Consider the following 17,270-nt stretch of genomic DNA (forward strand, 5'->3'; position numbering starts at 1 on the left):
GGATATGCAGAGCTGAGCTCTAAATGCAATGCAGGGGGTTGACAGACACCCACCAAATCCTCTCAGCCTCTCCCCTCCACAACAGGACAGGGGAGAGGAAATCCAATGGAGTGTTCATGGGTTGAGATAAGGACAGGGAGACATCACCAATTACCACCACGCTAAAAGCAGACTCAGCTCGGGGATATTAACTGAATTTATTACCAACAAACTCAGAGCAGGATAATGAGAAATAAAATAAATCTTAACAAATCATCTCCCCACCCCTCTCTCCTTCCCAGGCTCTTACATCTGAGTTTCAACATCCCACACGACTAAATCTACGCGATGACGTTTTAAGGGCAAGAACAGAATTATCATAAATCGTCTTAATTTCATCAAAATCATTTTAAATCGCCACAGTCCAAAGCCAACCCAAGGGCAACATCAAAACTGAAACTTGAAAGCTATCAAACAATTCACAAAGTGAGTTTACATAACCCATAATCCAAACACAAACGTAGCATTTATAATGAACACACCACACTTGACAGTTATCTAACCATGAACAAAAATACAAAGATTCTTACATTAAAATTTCACATTTTCATTTTTATTAATACAATGGATTTAGGACGATAGAAACCTTAGCAGCTTCCATCAATCTTGATTCTGTGTCCAGCAACGCTAGTTTTAGAATGAAAAAAAACCTACAAGAATTCTAATTGCACTTCTGTATAAATATATACTGGTTGAAAATTATTAAATCAGTTGTATCTGGAATGTCTCACACAAAAAGTGTGACTATCCAGTTTCTTACACTTGGCATGGTGTTTTCCACATGGGCCAAGTGGCAGCAGAATGCACGTGAATGCACTTGCCTGCTTTTGCAGTGATTTATTCACTGTCTATTAGGCATAAAAAACCCTACACAAAGCTCAAAGACTGTGAAGAATGAAGATGAAAATCTCAGCGTGATTCAAAACTCACGTATTCTTTCACGAGACTGGTGAATATTACACCAAAACAGCAATTAAAGCTGTGATAAGGCATATCAGCCATTCAAAGCCTTATAGCTTCAAAAAAATTGGAAGGTTATAGGGAAAGACATGCGTTTTTTTCCTTTGCATCTTGCCCTACATATTATTCATAACTCACTCCAATGCTTCATAAAGGCTTTTAACTCCACCTCCAGACACACATCCAGGCAAAAAACATAAACCTAAGTGGCAGTTAGTTACCTTACAGTGATCTGATATGCTTTAATATCAAGGTATCAGCACGTCTGTCTCCCACTGCTGACATTCAATCTACCTTAGCTTTGCTGATGTCAGTGTAAAAGGGAAACAAAAAAAAAAAAGAGTAGACAACTCAGCACAGAAAAAACCAGAGAGACTGATTTTTTTTTTTTTTTAACTTCTTTAGCTCTTACTAAAAATAGTCCTGAGTATTTTTCACAGCAGGTGAAGTTTCATAACACAAAAATTTCTTTAATCATCTGTTGACTACACCATCACTATACTTGCCACACACTGGAAGATACATAACTTCTTTTATGGGCACGTCTTTCAGATTATTAAATATATTTCAGACTAAGAAACACTTCAAAAAAATACCTGCTTGGAAACAAAGACATCAGCAATGAAAGAGAGCTCTCAGACTGCCACTGGATAAAACCACATGTCCATCCAATTACAATTTATGATTAAAACAGTGTGAAAGAGGTTAAATTACTGACTGACATGGAACAGAAGCAGGTTGTCGAGCCTGAGACACATTCTAGTTGTCAGTAAACATTCTAGGTGTATTATGAATAAAGACTCCATATGATTACCCCCATTACCTGGCTGAAATCTGGTTACTTTTTACATAAGGTTCTGAATAAGTTATTCCTGAAGTGGTCAGCAAGTCCACCAGTAGCAACCACACTCCTAAACACACATTCCAAGCCAAAAGTATACAGGGAACCACAGTATAATTAGGAAACTAAACTTCCAGATTACACCAGAAGAACTGAGCCACTCAAAAATAATGGCCCTAGTCTTTAAGACTCCCCCCATACACTGGATTGTAATCCTTAAGTGTCTCCTGTGTAATGTTGCAGAAGAATATAAGAGGGAAAAAATAATCACAGTCTATACTCTGGCAGAAATAAACCATTATACAACCTGAATATTAATCAGAATAAACACTATTTTGATTTTTATTTCACGATGCCTGGTGTTTCTCTGCCCAGGCATCAGTCATATTGCACACACTTGCTCTGAGGTTTATGATTGTAACTAAATCCACTTCATTTAATCATCGTAATAAATCTACACCCCAGTAGACACCACTAAATGAGCTATTAATAGCACACTAAATATACCTGTTAGACAGATTATACATGTAAAACATAGAAGCAGAGTGAAAACTATTTGCATTTGATTAAGTGCCAGACTTCTGTTCATTCTCCACAACAGAGGTACATGAGAAGAAGATTAACAAACACACCTTGTCCATGTTTCCAAAGAATTGCTCCCATTTACCCTCTGAATACACTCAAGGCTACTTCTACTTTTCTGATAATATACAAAGACATCTGTGGGCAGAATTTATGCTTTAAAACAAACATTTGGAACAAAATACCAAGAGTTAGGACAAGGCTTGCACACTACATCTAGGTCTCCCTGTGCAAAAGAAAACAACGAATCACCACCAAACCTTGAGGGCGACTTGCATGTTGTTCCTGACAAAATCTGGTGGGTGGGAACTTGTTTGTTTTAAGGCATTTAATCCCAAATGTCATCAATTATTTTAGGAAACCCGATGGTTTTGGTTTTTTTTCCTTTGACTTCAGTCTGCTAAGCTGTAAGACTGTACCTCCCACAGCAAGTGCTCTCTACCTTCCCTCTCACTAAGGCAGAGCAGACTGTGGGGCACAAAGCCTTTTATATTTTAAACAAATGGCATGTATGACTCCAACATGTCACTTCCACAGCACGTGGTGCAAGTCTGCCAAGTGGAACTAGAACTTATCAAGACAAAAAAAATCAGAGAGAGACATTTTCCCTCCACGCGTTTTCCAGCCTCCCAGATCCAAGCCCTGTCAAGATTACACACAGAAACACTGCAACAGCACACAGAGACCAAGATCTTCTACAGTCAAAACGTGAGATTTATCTCTGTATTCGATGTCCCTGGTTCTTCAGCTAGAGCCGTGACAGTGAGTTTTACTCATTTTATAGACAATAGAGTTTTTACCTTCATACACACAATCCTGTCCACAGGTGATGGGTTACTCATAAACCTGGTTGTCCCAGCAAACTGAAACTTCTTTCATCTAACCACTGCCACTAAACACTGATTTCCCACAAGGTCCATCCTGACAGGTACACTTAAGAGTGCCACGTTGCACCACGTGGCCATTCGCCCACCACGACTTTTTTAAACTAGAACATTCAGTTGCTAAACCAATTTTTATCACCTTTTCCTTCCACCCTAAATGCAGCCTTTATGCTGCACTCTTAAATCCTATCCTGAAATTTAGTGAAATTGCTCCAATTGTCCTTTTTCTACCCTCACCTACAGCTTCTGTAGTTCATTACAGAATTCAATAAAAGGGCATGGCATGTCTTCCACTACCCACCTACAACCTTTTCTGTCTCCTAAATCACTCTTACTTCTTTTGATTTTTTTCAAAGTTTCATTCACAGAAAAGAGCAACTTAACAAAACTGCAGATTCAGAATCTCTCTTTATTCAATACCTTTTTCCTCTGCCTTTGATGTTGCAACTTCTTCCAGAAAAGATTGATTTATTTATTGTATTTACCATTTTCTGAAGAAATCCTAAAATATAATCTGATTCTGGGTTCACTGTTCTGTGCAGTTTACCAATAGTGATTGGGTGATGGCCCCTGCCCTTGTTAAACGTCATACTGCCCATCTCTCTAATTATATGTCTCTATTTTATGGCCTCATTGTCTATGTATTCACAACTATGTATTTGTAAAGATTTTATTGTGTTCATCTCTGCTTCTCTTCCCATTTTGGTGTCTCTTAAAATTCTGGCAGCATCTCTCTTAATGCAAAAGTGCCTTTGGTCTCTGTCTGTGCCCTTTTCCATCACCCTCCCTCATGACAGTTTCCACATCTACTCTGACCCAATCCAGTCCCTAATCACCAAGTCCAATCTACTACATTTACAATAACCCAATTCCTTATCCACAAAATTTTTTGCTACTCAACACATGTGATAGCCAGATTATACAGGAAAAAAAAAAAAATTTGGTTTCCTCTTCAACATTTGGGTTTTGTTTTTATTTCTAATTCCCCAGCAACCATAATATCCATGTCCATGCTATTTCTGTCTCTTTATTTCTCCATACTTTTCACGAAAAATTGCAAACAACACAAATTCCTGCCAGAGTAATCACATTATATTTACCAGTAGTTCACAATGCAGTTTGATTCAGCTACCCATTTTCTTTTCTAAAACACAAATAACAGGATTCTGCGGGGTCTTTTTTATAAATACTATCACAGTGTTATTCACTAAAGCCAAAGAAGATCATTACTCTGATTTCACATTTTTACAACACAGATTGTTGAAATAGACTGCAGAATCATGCACAAAGCCAGTTCTTTTTTTCTCATCATAAAACCATCATTTTTCTCTTTATGGTTTGGCTGGACAATACTAATATGATTTCCTACTGTACTACAGAGATGTTTTATTCCACTAGTGGTGGGAACAACTGTTTTGTGTGTGCACACATCTATAACATGCAAACATTTATAAAGCACTTACAGATGTCTCAAGGAGAACAGAAACATTTATCTTATCTCCAGATGGTGCATCACCTTGACTTATATATCTATGTTTTTTTCCAATCTGTATTGCCTGAAGATAAAGCCCTAAAATACTACAAGCCAATACAAGCATTTTATAGTTGTCCTGACGTGTTCACACCCTTTTCCCTTATGCCAACAGCTGTGACAGGTAACTGATAATGTACCACTGTTAAACTTGGTTTAAAAAAAAAAAAAAAGAAAAGATGTAAAAGAAGTGTTTCTGGTACTACCAGGGGCAGAATGGGAACGTTTCTTTGATTAGCATCCAAGCTCGTGAAAACCCCAAGTAACCACAGAACCACAGGCTGAGAAATTCAAACCAGTACTTTGCACTGTGTGTTTTATGATTTACTGAAATGCAGACAATTCTGACACTACCTGGTTTGCTGTAATGACTATTCCATGCAGTGCTGGATTATTCCTATCCCTAGTGACTTTAGTAATTATTAGACTGCAAACCCCTTTCTATAATCTCTAGTTTTCTTTCCAATTTATGGTTCTCAGTCAGAACATAAGAACAAAATTTCCTCTATTTGCCATGTAAATCCATCTCAAAAAGGCAACCATAACTACATTTGCACGTGCAACTCAAGGCACACTAAAAATATATACATAAACAATATGCGATATTTTTATATATAAAGATATATATTGCAGAAACTCAGATTTCAACAGGACTTTGAGATTAAAAATATTATGGCATCTCTCCAGTGAAATTTCATTACTACAATATCACTAAGTTAATAAATATGCAGTAGGAGCTTTTTGCACACTAAACCAAATATCCAGGTATGCAAATGAAGAAAACCGGTGTAAGAACACAGATTTTATTAACTTATCCAAATATCACTGTTTCAAATTATTATTAATAACAATAATACCTATGGATAATATAACTATAATAATAACTATAATAATAATGTCAGGTTGTTTAATACTCAGACTTCCCTGAAACTACACTTGTCTGTGCTGCAATTTACATTTACTGTAACCAAGGGCTGAAAACACACTGCAGTGAGTTTCTCCCTGGTATCACCTGTCAGCCCTCAACACAGACACACTGAGGTTTAACTTGCCCAACACATTCACAGTATTTTTCTCTTCCTTCCTAAATCCTTACAAACCATTTTAGTTTTAAACAGGAGGATGCTCTTGTGTAGTTGGAAAGCACCCAAAGAAAGTCTTATCAAAACCCAGTCTGATGGCATAGGCTAATTCAGCAGCTGATCTTGCTGAAGGACTTTAGCTTGAAACAGGAATGGTATCAATCTGCCTTTAAGGAATTGCTTGGCCAATTTACCACAGTCTGAAAAATTAATATCCAGCCTCTCATGCCCTGAACTGTACAGAACATTTTATCCAGTGTGTTCCTCAGTTTCAACAGTTGTCACTTCAAAAATAAAATAAAATAAAATAAAACCCTAAAAGTTATATTCCTATTACTGTAATTCTGTTTAGAAAACCAGAAAGTATGAAACCCCAGACAAGACAATATATAGCTTTTTATGAGACAAGTGTAATTCCTAAATGCACGAGTTAGAACTCAGTAGTATTTCAAGACATAGCCCTCACTAATCCAACTTTTTAATATATTCCCTCCTTTGTCCTTATATGAGACATTTCCTTCTCTTTCTCTACTGAAAGAAAAACATAAAACCCACCCTAAATAAATGATCTACCACTTCACAGAAAGCATGGCTGGCTATCAATATTTCTTTTCTACATAACTGAGAAGTCTTCAAAATACACATTTAAAGATTTATTTGTAAAAATAAAAAATAAAAAAAAATCACGATTCTGATGCAAGTAGTCAAATAACAACCATATGATGTCAGCATAAAAGACAATCATCCTAACTTGAAATGTGTGTCATTAAAATTTAAAAGCCAAAGGTGACAGCACGTCGCCCACAGTTTATAAAACACAAACACCACTTAAAAGCTGAATTACACTAGCTCAAATGACAGTATTCAGTGTAGTAAATAAAAAGTTCTCTTCTTCTACCACTCCAAAAATACTTCCTTCTTGCTAAGAAGTTACACACAAATCAATTCCCACCATCTCCACGCGTGCTCTGTTTGCCAGACGATGAGCCTTAAAGCAAATCACTGCAGGATCCGGCAATCACAAGTTACCACAATGCAGGTGGACTGTCAGAAAACAGTAACAGAGCCTGACACGTTTATGGTGTCTCTCAAACAACAGACTTACCTCGGCAGATGGTCCCGTTCCCCACGTAGCCAGGTTTGCAGGTGCAGCTGTGCCCCCTGACAGTGTTAGTACAGATTGCATTCTCATCACAGTTGTGCTGGCCACTGCCACATTCATCATGCTCTGTGGGGGGAGGGGGAGAAAGAAAAAAAAAAAAAAAGAAAATTAAACAATTTTTTGAGATGCACTGAGCTTTTCAGTGAGATGAGATGGCATTTGAAAACCAAATGGGATAACCAGGTTGCTGAAAGCCGGGGGCTTGGTGTGGGAGTCAGCTATGGGCTTGCTCCAATTCTGAAACTCAACAACATGTGCATGGCAACAGTAAGATTATTTAGGTTTAAAAACAGAAGAAGAAGAAGAAGAAAAAGGCATCTGTGAGGAAGCAAAGTATGGCTGTGACAAAAAGCTGTGAAGAGGATTATCAGAGAAAAATTTCTGCTGTGAAGACGAACCTTTACATCACTGTCCATCACCAGCAGTAATAATCACAAATACAAGATAACTGAACATAAGAGGGGCCCTAATAGCCCACCCTGTAACTCTAGTTGTCACAACTGCTTGCTCTAACACTTACTGAGCTCACTCCTTCTATAATAGCACACAGTAACAATCCACATTTTTAGAGCACCAATCACACCCTCGAGCCTCCAAGAGGCTCCCAGGCAAACGGGCCATATTTTGCTTTCATCCAGCAGCTCTTCACTGCTGCCCCGAGACAAATTTGCCACAGCTCTGCACTTCACTCTCCTGCTACTTTTTGTTCCCCTAAAGCATCAGTTAGAGGTGATGAGCTACCTGACCCTGAAGTTTCTCGCTTCTTCCTGCAATTATGAGGAGCTTCCCTCATACAGCAGGACTGCAAAAAGAAAACCTGGATATTTGACACTTCTGCGCCGGTGGTTTTACAGCTTTTGTTCAGTGGGCTCAAAAGGATGCAACAAATTTCCTTAAAACCATACCATGGGCAACAATCAGCATCTGGAACCCTTCTTGGCAGTCTTCATTTGTGCAACTGCAATCATCAGGCTGAGAGGTAAAAGGTACATCCCTTCCTGGAATCAGGGTTTGCCAAAGTGTTCCAGTGCATAAGGGGTGTTCAAAGGACAACGGACTAAATTTAGCCTTCCACAGCTCACAGAGAGGTAAGTGCCTCTAAAACCCCAGCTAAACACTCGTTTTTGCAGACTGAACTCAGCCCTTTGGAAGAGTCTCTCCACTGAGAACAGCAGCATCACAGGCCTCGACGGGCTACAGTTCACCTCTGCCATGCTCTCACTCTAGCACAGTCACAGAACAACAGCCAATTTCAAGATAACTCAAGACACGTAGGATTTGAATGATGAATTCTAAAGAACCCACTAAACCAAATACTTCTGGAACACTGTTGATAACTATTTGCAGTACATATATCCAACATGTTTTCTATTTTTCAAACACATTTGACAGCAAAATGATATGGATTGCGACTATTTTCTCTTAAATAGCGTCAAAGCAATATATCACCCGCTCTCCCTCTCTGCTTTTAGCAAGAAATTCACACACACTCTCACATGTGCCTGGCTTCAGCTGATAAATTCAGGCTTGCATTTAGACTTGTTAGTTTATGTTGGTCCCTAGCTCTGCTTGGTAATTCACTTCAGCTTCTTGCCAATTTTCAGAGGCCTTACGTATTCTAAACGCCAGGGTTCTTCAAGGGCCGCCTGTTCTTCCCTTCATCTTTTAAGAAACTGTACCACAGCCTGATTCTTTGCTGCTTCAGTCTCATGGTGCTCAGACTGCTGGGTCAGACACAAAAAGTATCAAGCTACTCTCCAAGGAAGTGCTTTGAAGGCAGCAGAAGCTGAATTATGCTTTCTTTTAAAAGAGACACCCTCTCCGTAATCTCTCCCTCCCCTTCCTACTTTTAATTGTCAATAGCTGTCATGTGCTAGCATTCAAACTATAATGAGGATGCCTTTGTGATAGGCTCAGGTGTGCAAACAAGAACATTCCTACTCAAACAATTTCCAAATTAGTCTATTACTCCTCAGCACTTCAAGTACAAACAAAAGATTTCCCAGTGGTAACAAATGTGTTTTGCCAAAACACACAAGAGAGGATAGTCTGCTGTGTTATACTAGGACTCTGACAATGCAAATCACTGTATTTACCGTTCCTGCAGGTGTACAGGTGCTGGAAATGCCAAAAGATTTAGCACTGACAAAGCTGTTTTCCCACAGTCATCCTTCAAACAGAGGCCAGTTTTTTCAAAGCCGATATAATTTAAAGAGTTAGCAACAAATCTGACCATGGGAACCTGCCCTTCATGAGACATCCTGATGCTGTTAGCACAAGGAGGACTAAGGGAACCTCATCTGAATGAGGAATGCCGAGATTTCCTAGCAGCAATACGGCTGCAACGATGGGAACTTTAAATGAAGTTCTCCCTGGTGCAGGGATGTCTATTGTTGATGTTGCTGCAGGCCTAATAAGAATGAGAAAGCATTGATTTTCTGTCAAGGTACAAAAATCTTTTCATCCAGATGAAAAATCCTTAGGATTCTGTCAGTAGCAAGTTCTCCTGGGTTTCCTGTGCCCTCACAGGAGATCATCCCTTGGAAAACTTGGGTGTTCACACTGGAAAGCGAGAATGGAAAGCAGGCTCTGGTTTTGCTTAAATGCAAAGGAGACTGTGACTAATTTGAAAAGAACTTTGCTTTCTTACACGCATTGCTTTCCAAAAATTCCCATTCAAGCACATCAGGTAGAACCTGCTGTTGCTTTAATGTCATGGTAAATACTGACTTGACAGCAAATAAAATTGGCAGAGAAGGACATTGCACAGCATCAGTCCAAAGCACCAAAGAGGAGAGAGCTGAGACAAAAAGCCCAAAGTCATTTCTTATTTTGACAATTTCCCTTGTAGCTGGAAAATGAGAAGCACGAGGTAGGGGCTCTAAAACACAAAACCAAATTTTAATTTTTTTTTCCTAAATGTGTCTATACGTGTATATATAAACAAGCTGCCATGCTCAGGAATTAAGCTGTCATCATTAAGTTTGATTGAAGTCATCCATCTCTCTGACTTCTATTTCCTATGTAATATACACAAAATGAGCTCATGATCAAAGACAAAAAGAACTGGCAGGTTTACTGAGAAGGACAGCACTGTAGGACGTAATTCCTTGACCCAACTCCCATTCCTCAGGATTATGAATATCTGTTCCAAGATCAGGTACCATTTTAGATGAGCAGTTACAACAGCAGCACCATCCTTTGCTTACAGGCAAGTCAATTTTTTAATGGAATCTCAGTAAATTATCTTCAGCATTATTTCTGCATCTACTCCATGCTTTGTGGTAAAGCCACGAGTTCAGTTAGTTTGTTGTGCCTCTGTTTTCCCACTCTACAAAATAAGGATATTACGAGATTCTATTTTTTTCTCCAGTATTTGTCATTCTTCTGAAATCCTCAAATACTAAAGATTTTATAGAAAATTTAAGGATATCAATTTTCTATTTAAAAAAAAAAAAAAAAAGGGAAGAATCAGAAGTCCAAAAGCTTTCATGAACTTTTCCAAAATAGTAAAGAGAATCTTCTGATAATTTTCTGAGTTCACACCTGAGTCAGGCCACCTTGGGAACAAGTGGCAAGGAAGTTCATTCTTCCTTTTAGTCTCCTCAGAATGGCCATCTGCCTCCAAAAGCACCTGTAAGATATGAGCCCTCCTTTCACAAAAACACATCTCCATCACCTGTCTTGTACAATTCTGTGCATCAGCTTAGAAGTCCACACTGAGAGCACTACAGGTCTAATGTTTATATGGGGGTGGTGTTACACAACAGCACAAGCATAGCTGTGGAAGACAAATATTATAGTTATCTCTGCTTTGTTCACCAGCAACCTAATAAAAGTAAGTTTGTCTTGATGCTGACAGAATTCTTTTCAACACTACATGGCCTTAGAGAGATAAAAATCGCATAAAAAGCGAAGTTAATTCACCAGAAAACAGTTTCATGGAGATGGTTAGTTGCACATCCTATTATAAAAAGCGCCAGTGCATCCTAAAAACAGCAGAAAACCACCTTATGCCAAAACACAACTGGTCTGGAAGCACACTGATATCAGGACACATACAATATCTCCTTTTTCCTGAAATCCCAGAGAAGAAACAAGTTACAGTACAGCGGGAAAACACAGATCGTTTTCTGTTGAAGTCGCAGGAACACGGAATGAGTAGGAAATGGTTGAAATCAGCACAATTACCAGGCTGCCAAGACAACTGTGACCACACTGCATCCCCCCACCCCCTGCATGTGCTCCAGTCAGATGGACCCCACCCAGGCAAGCAGCCCAGCACACCCACACCTGCAGCCAACAGCTACTGTGGACACACGTAAAAACAACAGTGGGATAATACCTGAGGCAGCAGGAGACCAGCAACACAAGTAAACTCCGTGCCTGCCAGCAGAAGACTGGCTATAAAAGGTCAAGGCTCTGCTAATAGCTGTGTTTAGCTGCACCTTGGGCAACAGCACAACATTCAGTCGTGGTGTGTTTCAGTTGTGAAACCAGATGTTTAAATTTTAACTAAATGTTCAGCTGTCTTCAAAACACGGGTATTCATTTAAGGCTAAAGGGGTTAATTCACACCAGGTTGTAGCAGCTCCTGCACATCTCAAATGAGTAAGCGTTTCAGGTGCTGATCCTTGACCACTTCAGCGTGAAGCATAAATTGGAATATTCAGAAAAAGGATTAAAAAAAAGTCAGCAGCCTTCATGTACACACATTTCTGCCAAATCCTTCATATCCCCCTTTTTCTAGACTAATCTCGCTGAGGAATCACATAAACACTTCTGTTTTGTGGTACTTGAAAAAAATACCTTCTGTTCTGGGCTAAGCTGAACAGGAAGAATGCAGGAGGAAAAGCACTGGGGGCAGAAGGAAAGGTGCCAGACTAAGATTTTGTCTGCCTGAGGTAATTTATTCTGCAAAAAGCCGCCCACACCACACTGCAGCACTGTTTGTAGGTGTAGTGGGTTGACCCTGGCTGGATGCCAGGTACCCACCAAAGCCACTCTCTCACTCTCCCACTGCAACTGGACAGAGGAGAGATTAAAAAAAGCAGCGAAGGATTCATGAGTTGAGATAACAGCCGGGAGAGGTCACTTACTGATTACCTTCACGGGCAAAACAGACTCAAGGTGGGGATAGTACTTAAATTTATTACTAACAGGGTAAGGGCCAAAGAGCAAGAAATAAAACAGTCTTTGAAAACACCTTCCCCCACCCCTCCTTCCATGTTCCCAGCGGTGCAGGGGGACAGGGAATGGGGGTTACGGTCAGTTGTTGTTTCTGCTGCTGCTCAGGGAGAGGAGTTGGATCCTTCCCTGCTCCTGTGGGGTCCCTCCCACGGGAGACAATCCTGGATGGACCTCTCCAATGTGAGTCCATCCCTTGGGCAGCAGCTCTTCCCAAACTGCTGTCCTGTGGGTCACTCCTCCACGGGGTCAGTCCTTCAGGAATGAGCTGCACTGACCTGGCTCCCCCAGAGGGGACACAGATTCTACCCAGGGAAAACCTGCTCCAGCCTGGGCTTCCATCTCCACAGGCTGGAGGTACCCTGCAGGACTCTGCTCCATCCTGGGCCTCCCATGGGGTCACAGCCTTCTTCCTGCATCCACCTGCTCCAGCGTGGGCTCCTCCAGGGGCTGCAGGGGGGTCTCTGCACCCCAATGCTCCCCCAGGGGCTGCAGGGGAACCTCAGCTCCGGTTCTTGGAGCACCTCCTGCCCCTCCTTCTGCCCTGACCTCGGTGTCTGCATTGCTCTTCCCATGTCCTCATTCTGCTCTTCCCTGGCTGGAATTCTTTCTGTGCAATAACTTTTCTGTTCTTAAATAAGTTATCTCAGAGGTGTTACTGTCGCTCCTGATGGGCTTGCCCTTGGCCAGTGGCAGGAATCCCATCCTGGAGCTGGCTGGCATTGGCTCCATGGGACAGGAGAAGCTTCTAACAGAAACCACCCCGCTACCAAAACTCAGCCACAGAAACCCCCTACAGTAGGATCAAACAACCATATAAAAATACTTCAGAATGCACGCAAAGTAACAAAGGATTTGTCATGTATTTATAGAAACAAATGCACAAATATCTAAACCTGTATATATAAACAAACTTTCTCCCTTCTACATGAAATGTAGTGCTTGTGAAAGGTTCTAGGCAGCTCTGACAATTAGCATCAGAAGAAGTGCCAGTCAAAAATGGCATAGTTCTAAACTCCTGAAGTTTTGGCTATTACAAATACCCACATTTTTACTAAAGAAGTCTTTTCAATACAATCATTTTTTTATTCATTATACAACAGGAAGACGGCCTTCGCTTGTTTTTTTGTTCGCATTTTCCAGAAGTCCCACAGAATTTCTAGGATGCTTCTGCTTTCCCATGTTGAAAGAGAACAACATTAGACTTACTGGGTTTGTATGGGCTCTAAGGGCCAGATCTACTCAGCTTTAGTTTTCTCCCTTTTTTTGCTTTTCTTTTCTGTACATGCTTGGAAAACTCTAGAATTTGTATTGTTGCATGCTTTGTCTAAAAAAATGTAATAGAAAATTAGAATGATAAGTTGGAAATATACAGCAAAAAATACATAGTAAAGCCTAAGAACCTTTTGGTCAAGAGTCAGAACATCAGAATATTCTTCCCTTGCACAGTTCAAAAGCACATAATGGATTTCAAACTCTTAATTTCTAAAAGGTACATTTAACACAGGTTCTATTTTCAAGCAATGAGTGCTGATATTTTTATCTTTACTGTCTTCAAATAAAGATGCTTTTCGAGAAAAGGCAGACACTGGGATGGAATTACAGGAGAAATCTCATTGAAGAGTCTTTCACCATAGCTACTCTGACTTCTCACTACAAGAAAAGGCCCCAATATAAACTTGCTTACAGGATGGAAACAATTTTCTTATTGTAAGAGTTCTCTTCCATTAGCTCATCAAAGCCTTCATACTTTAACAATATAACATTCATCTTTGGAATACACTGAGCAGAGATTCTGGCTATTTCTATTTATTCTTATTTTTACAACATTAAAAGGGAATCTAAGTTGTTCTCTAAATTGCTGAGATAACAGTCAGCTCCTGGGGTACAGAGCCACCAATGCAGCCAACACTTCTATAAACCAAGAGGCTTACAATGGAGAGACAACTCCCAGAACAGCAAGGTCATCAGGGGCTACCGTTTTTTATTAATACAGATGCCATTTGTATGGAATACAAATGCCCTAATGTAAAATTAATTAGCTATCTGGCAACCATTAAGCATTGGCCTTTGAACACTCAGAAAGGAGAAAGCATCTCTCCAAACACATTTAAAAAGCAGCAACCCTTTGTTGCACGTTACTGAGATTCAGGTATCTATGTGATAACTGAGGCTTTAAAAACAAGACATTTAAAAAAAAAAAAAAAAGTGGAATTTAGGCAGGATTGTGGGCTTAGTGGAAATCAGGATTTCAGCTCACAAGAAGTTGTGGTAAAACAAAAGGGATAGCTTTCCAACACACTGAATAAAAGGAAGCACTACTCTGAACACACAGGAAGAATCTCCCACAGAAAACCAGGGCAATTAGAGGCAAGATGCATACATCAAACAACAAATTGCATCGCAGGTGGTAAGCTGGTGAAGGGTAATAGCTAATTGGGAATCCAGAAAACCCTGGGTAAAAAATAAAATCAAATCTGTATTTTCCCCTTACTCATGAGAATCAAAGAAACAAAGTTAAGCTTATTTAAGTCCATTCCAAACTTCAGCATCCAAGCTCACCCTATCCATTTCCACAAGGAAACAGGGAGAAGGGACAAGGTGCAGAACAGGAAACCCCACTGTTCCCCTCTGCAACTTCATCCCTTCTGAGCACTCAAACATACAGATCTTGGCAGAAATATCACATTTTCCATTCTTCTAACGAGAAACTAAAATGCTGTAGTAATTTATGACACAACGAACAGCCTCTGGTGTTAAACATGAAATTATTTAGACTACATTTTAAAAGGGTAGACACATGCTACTCCTGGGGAATTAGGAAGAAATAGTGGAGTTGGATTTGAGTGCAGAATTCCGGACGCGCACGCAGTCGCCACCTGCAATAAAACCTTCCTGCGGCCTGACGAGTTCTGCTCCACCACCTCCCCCTCTTGCACCGAGGTTCTCCACAGTCTCCCTCACAGTTTCTGGGATGGGGCAGACCAGATGCAGGCACAGGATGCAAGACACCAGAACATCACAAATTTATGGGGTAGCACATTTATCACCTCGTTGTTGGTGCCTCTCCCAAAGGATCTCACTGCCCTGTGCTGTCCTTCCACCACGGCCAAGCAGTGAGGTGACATTTCCAGTCTCCCTTCTCCTCATGGTAATGGCTAACTGAGAGTATTTGTATATGTACCTATCTTCTTTTTTTTTTTTTCCCCACCAGGGAAAGGTACTTTATACTCTGATCCTCTGTTCTGCCTCACTACTTTATAAAAAAAAACCTTACCGATACAACCCACTTGAATTTCCATGAGGTGAGTTCACCCAGCAGTGACAAGAAATTCTGAACTGTTACAATACAATGTTTATTTTTTTACTAAATCGAGATGAATAATAGTTAGCCTTGCTGTCAGTAACATTGCATTTGTTTTCTGCTAGAGAAGAAGAAAAAAAGAAATGGATCTCCTGCTAGCACACTATAAAACACTTGCACATATACCTTAAATGCCTGTATAACGTTTGTGAGGAAGTGGGAAGACAGACATTTGGTTTTATTGTTTTCTGAAAACAATCATAAAAAAAGAAAACAAGAAATCAAAGTAAGAAGTGGAAAATCTAAAGAAGTAAAATCTTGAAAACCTGTGGTTTAGATTTAGACACATCTCCCCCTGATAAGAAGCTCCCCGAAATTAAAGAAAAACTGCATTGAACAAACTAGGTCAAATGCCTGAAAGTTCAAGAATCACTAGAAGTGTACACTCTTGTTTTTTCTTTACATTTAAATATTGTTTCCCTAGTCTTTTAAAGTGTGTTTAAATTGAGTAGACATGTCAGATTAGTAAAGAATATTAAAATTATCAAACCCAGCAACTAGATTATTAATGTGAAGAGTCAAAATGTGGGTTTTATGTAGAATTTTCATGTCCTATACACTAGTGAAACATTAGCTGTATTGACATACTCAGAAATTTCAATACAGATATCGGGGCTGATAATAAAGTGGCAATATCCCTGACATACTCTTAATTTCAACTGGATACTTCGCTGCAGTTCTGTGGACTTGCTTTTGAAAGCCAAGTTATTCATGCCATTAGCAATGTGCATCTTTAATTCTAAAACCTGCCAGCAAACTTTGAGCCCAACTGTAGAGAAAGGCCTTAAATTCCATTTGGACAGGATCTAGGCAAGAAACTCATGACAGGAGTTTGGAGATCTGCATATTGCATATCCAGAGATGCAAACAAAAAAATTCCATTGCCAAAAAATCCCTTGTGTTATCTTTATGTTGGCAAATTCATGCCATCAAAAGACTGGACTCTCCTGCAAGGGAAGTTTCTCACTGAGCAAAGAGCTGGCTCATCCACACCACTCAGTCTTCAGGAATGAGGCTGAACTCCATGAAGACCAGATGATCTTTCCAAACTAAAACTCGGTAAGGATTGTGCATCGACTGCCTTACAGACTCAACAAGAAATGTTTCACAAAAATCAACAAAAAACGTAATACTGTGCACATGGGAAATGTGGTGCTGAGAAGCAAATAGCTACACCCTCATCTGCAAGAACCCAAACATCTTAGAAGTGTTTCTCCCTGTTGGATTTATAAACCAGAATAACCAGTTTATGCACTGTATTTCTACAGGTATGCAGTAACCTGGTCTGCATGCCACTCCCTTATTCACTTACTTATACATTTATTTACTTGAGGAATCCACAAGAAATTCCGAATTTAATAAAAGAGACAGCAGGGCCTTGAAGTGCACTGGTGAGTCAGAGCACAGGTCCATGTGCTGGGAGCTCATATGGGAGCATATGATTGCAGACAGAGAGCAAATGAAGCCTTGAACTACATGGGATGTGCCACACTGAAAGAAAGCAGCTACACAGTTCCAGCTGGACTGCAGCAATGACATTAGTATTGATAGAGGAAAGAACAACACACCACTTCTGTGAAGTTCTCAGCTTCTATAAATCATAGGACATTCACTTAGGAAAATAAAGAAATCACACTC

General features: G+C 39.9%; 1 protein-coding gene across 3 annotated transcripts in view; it reads right to left on the reverse strand.

Annotated features, from left to right (window-relative positions):
• Window positions 1–17,270, reverse strand: part of NELL1 (neural EGFL like 1) — a 264,862-nt gene that overhangs the window by 96,644 nt on the left and 150,948 nt on the right. For 2 of the 3 annotated variants that reach the window (XM_050335663.1, XM_050335665.1), the window contains exon 14: window positions 7,025–7,147. The exons of the other annotated variant lie outside the window; for it this stretch is intronic. In XM_050335663.1, the coding sequence (XP_050191620.1) occupies window positions 7,025–7,147 (123 nt within the window). The remainder of the gene's footprint in view (window positions 1–7,024; window positions 7,148–17,270) is intronic. 3 annotated transcript variants of the gene reach the window in all.

The sequence above is a fragment of the Myiozetetes cayanensis genome, unplaced genomic scaffold (genome assembly GCF_022539395.1).
Source record: "Myiozetetes cayanensis isolate MyiCay16 unplaced genomic scaffold, myiCay2020 scf6-25, whole genome shotgun sequence".
NCBI lineage: Eukaryota > Metazoa > Chordata > Aves > Passeriformes > Tyrannidae > Myiozetetes > Myiozetetes cayanensis.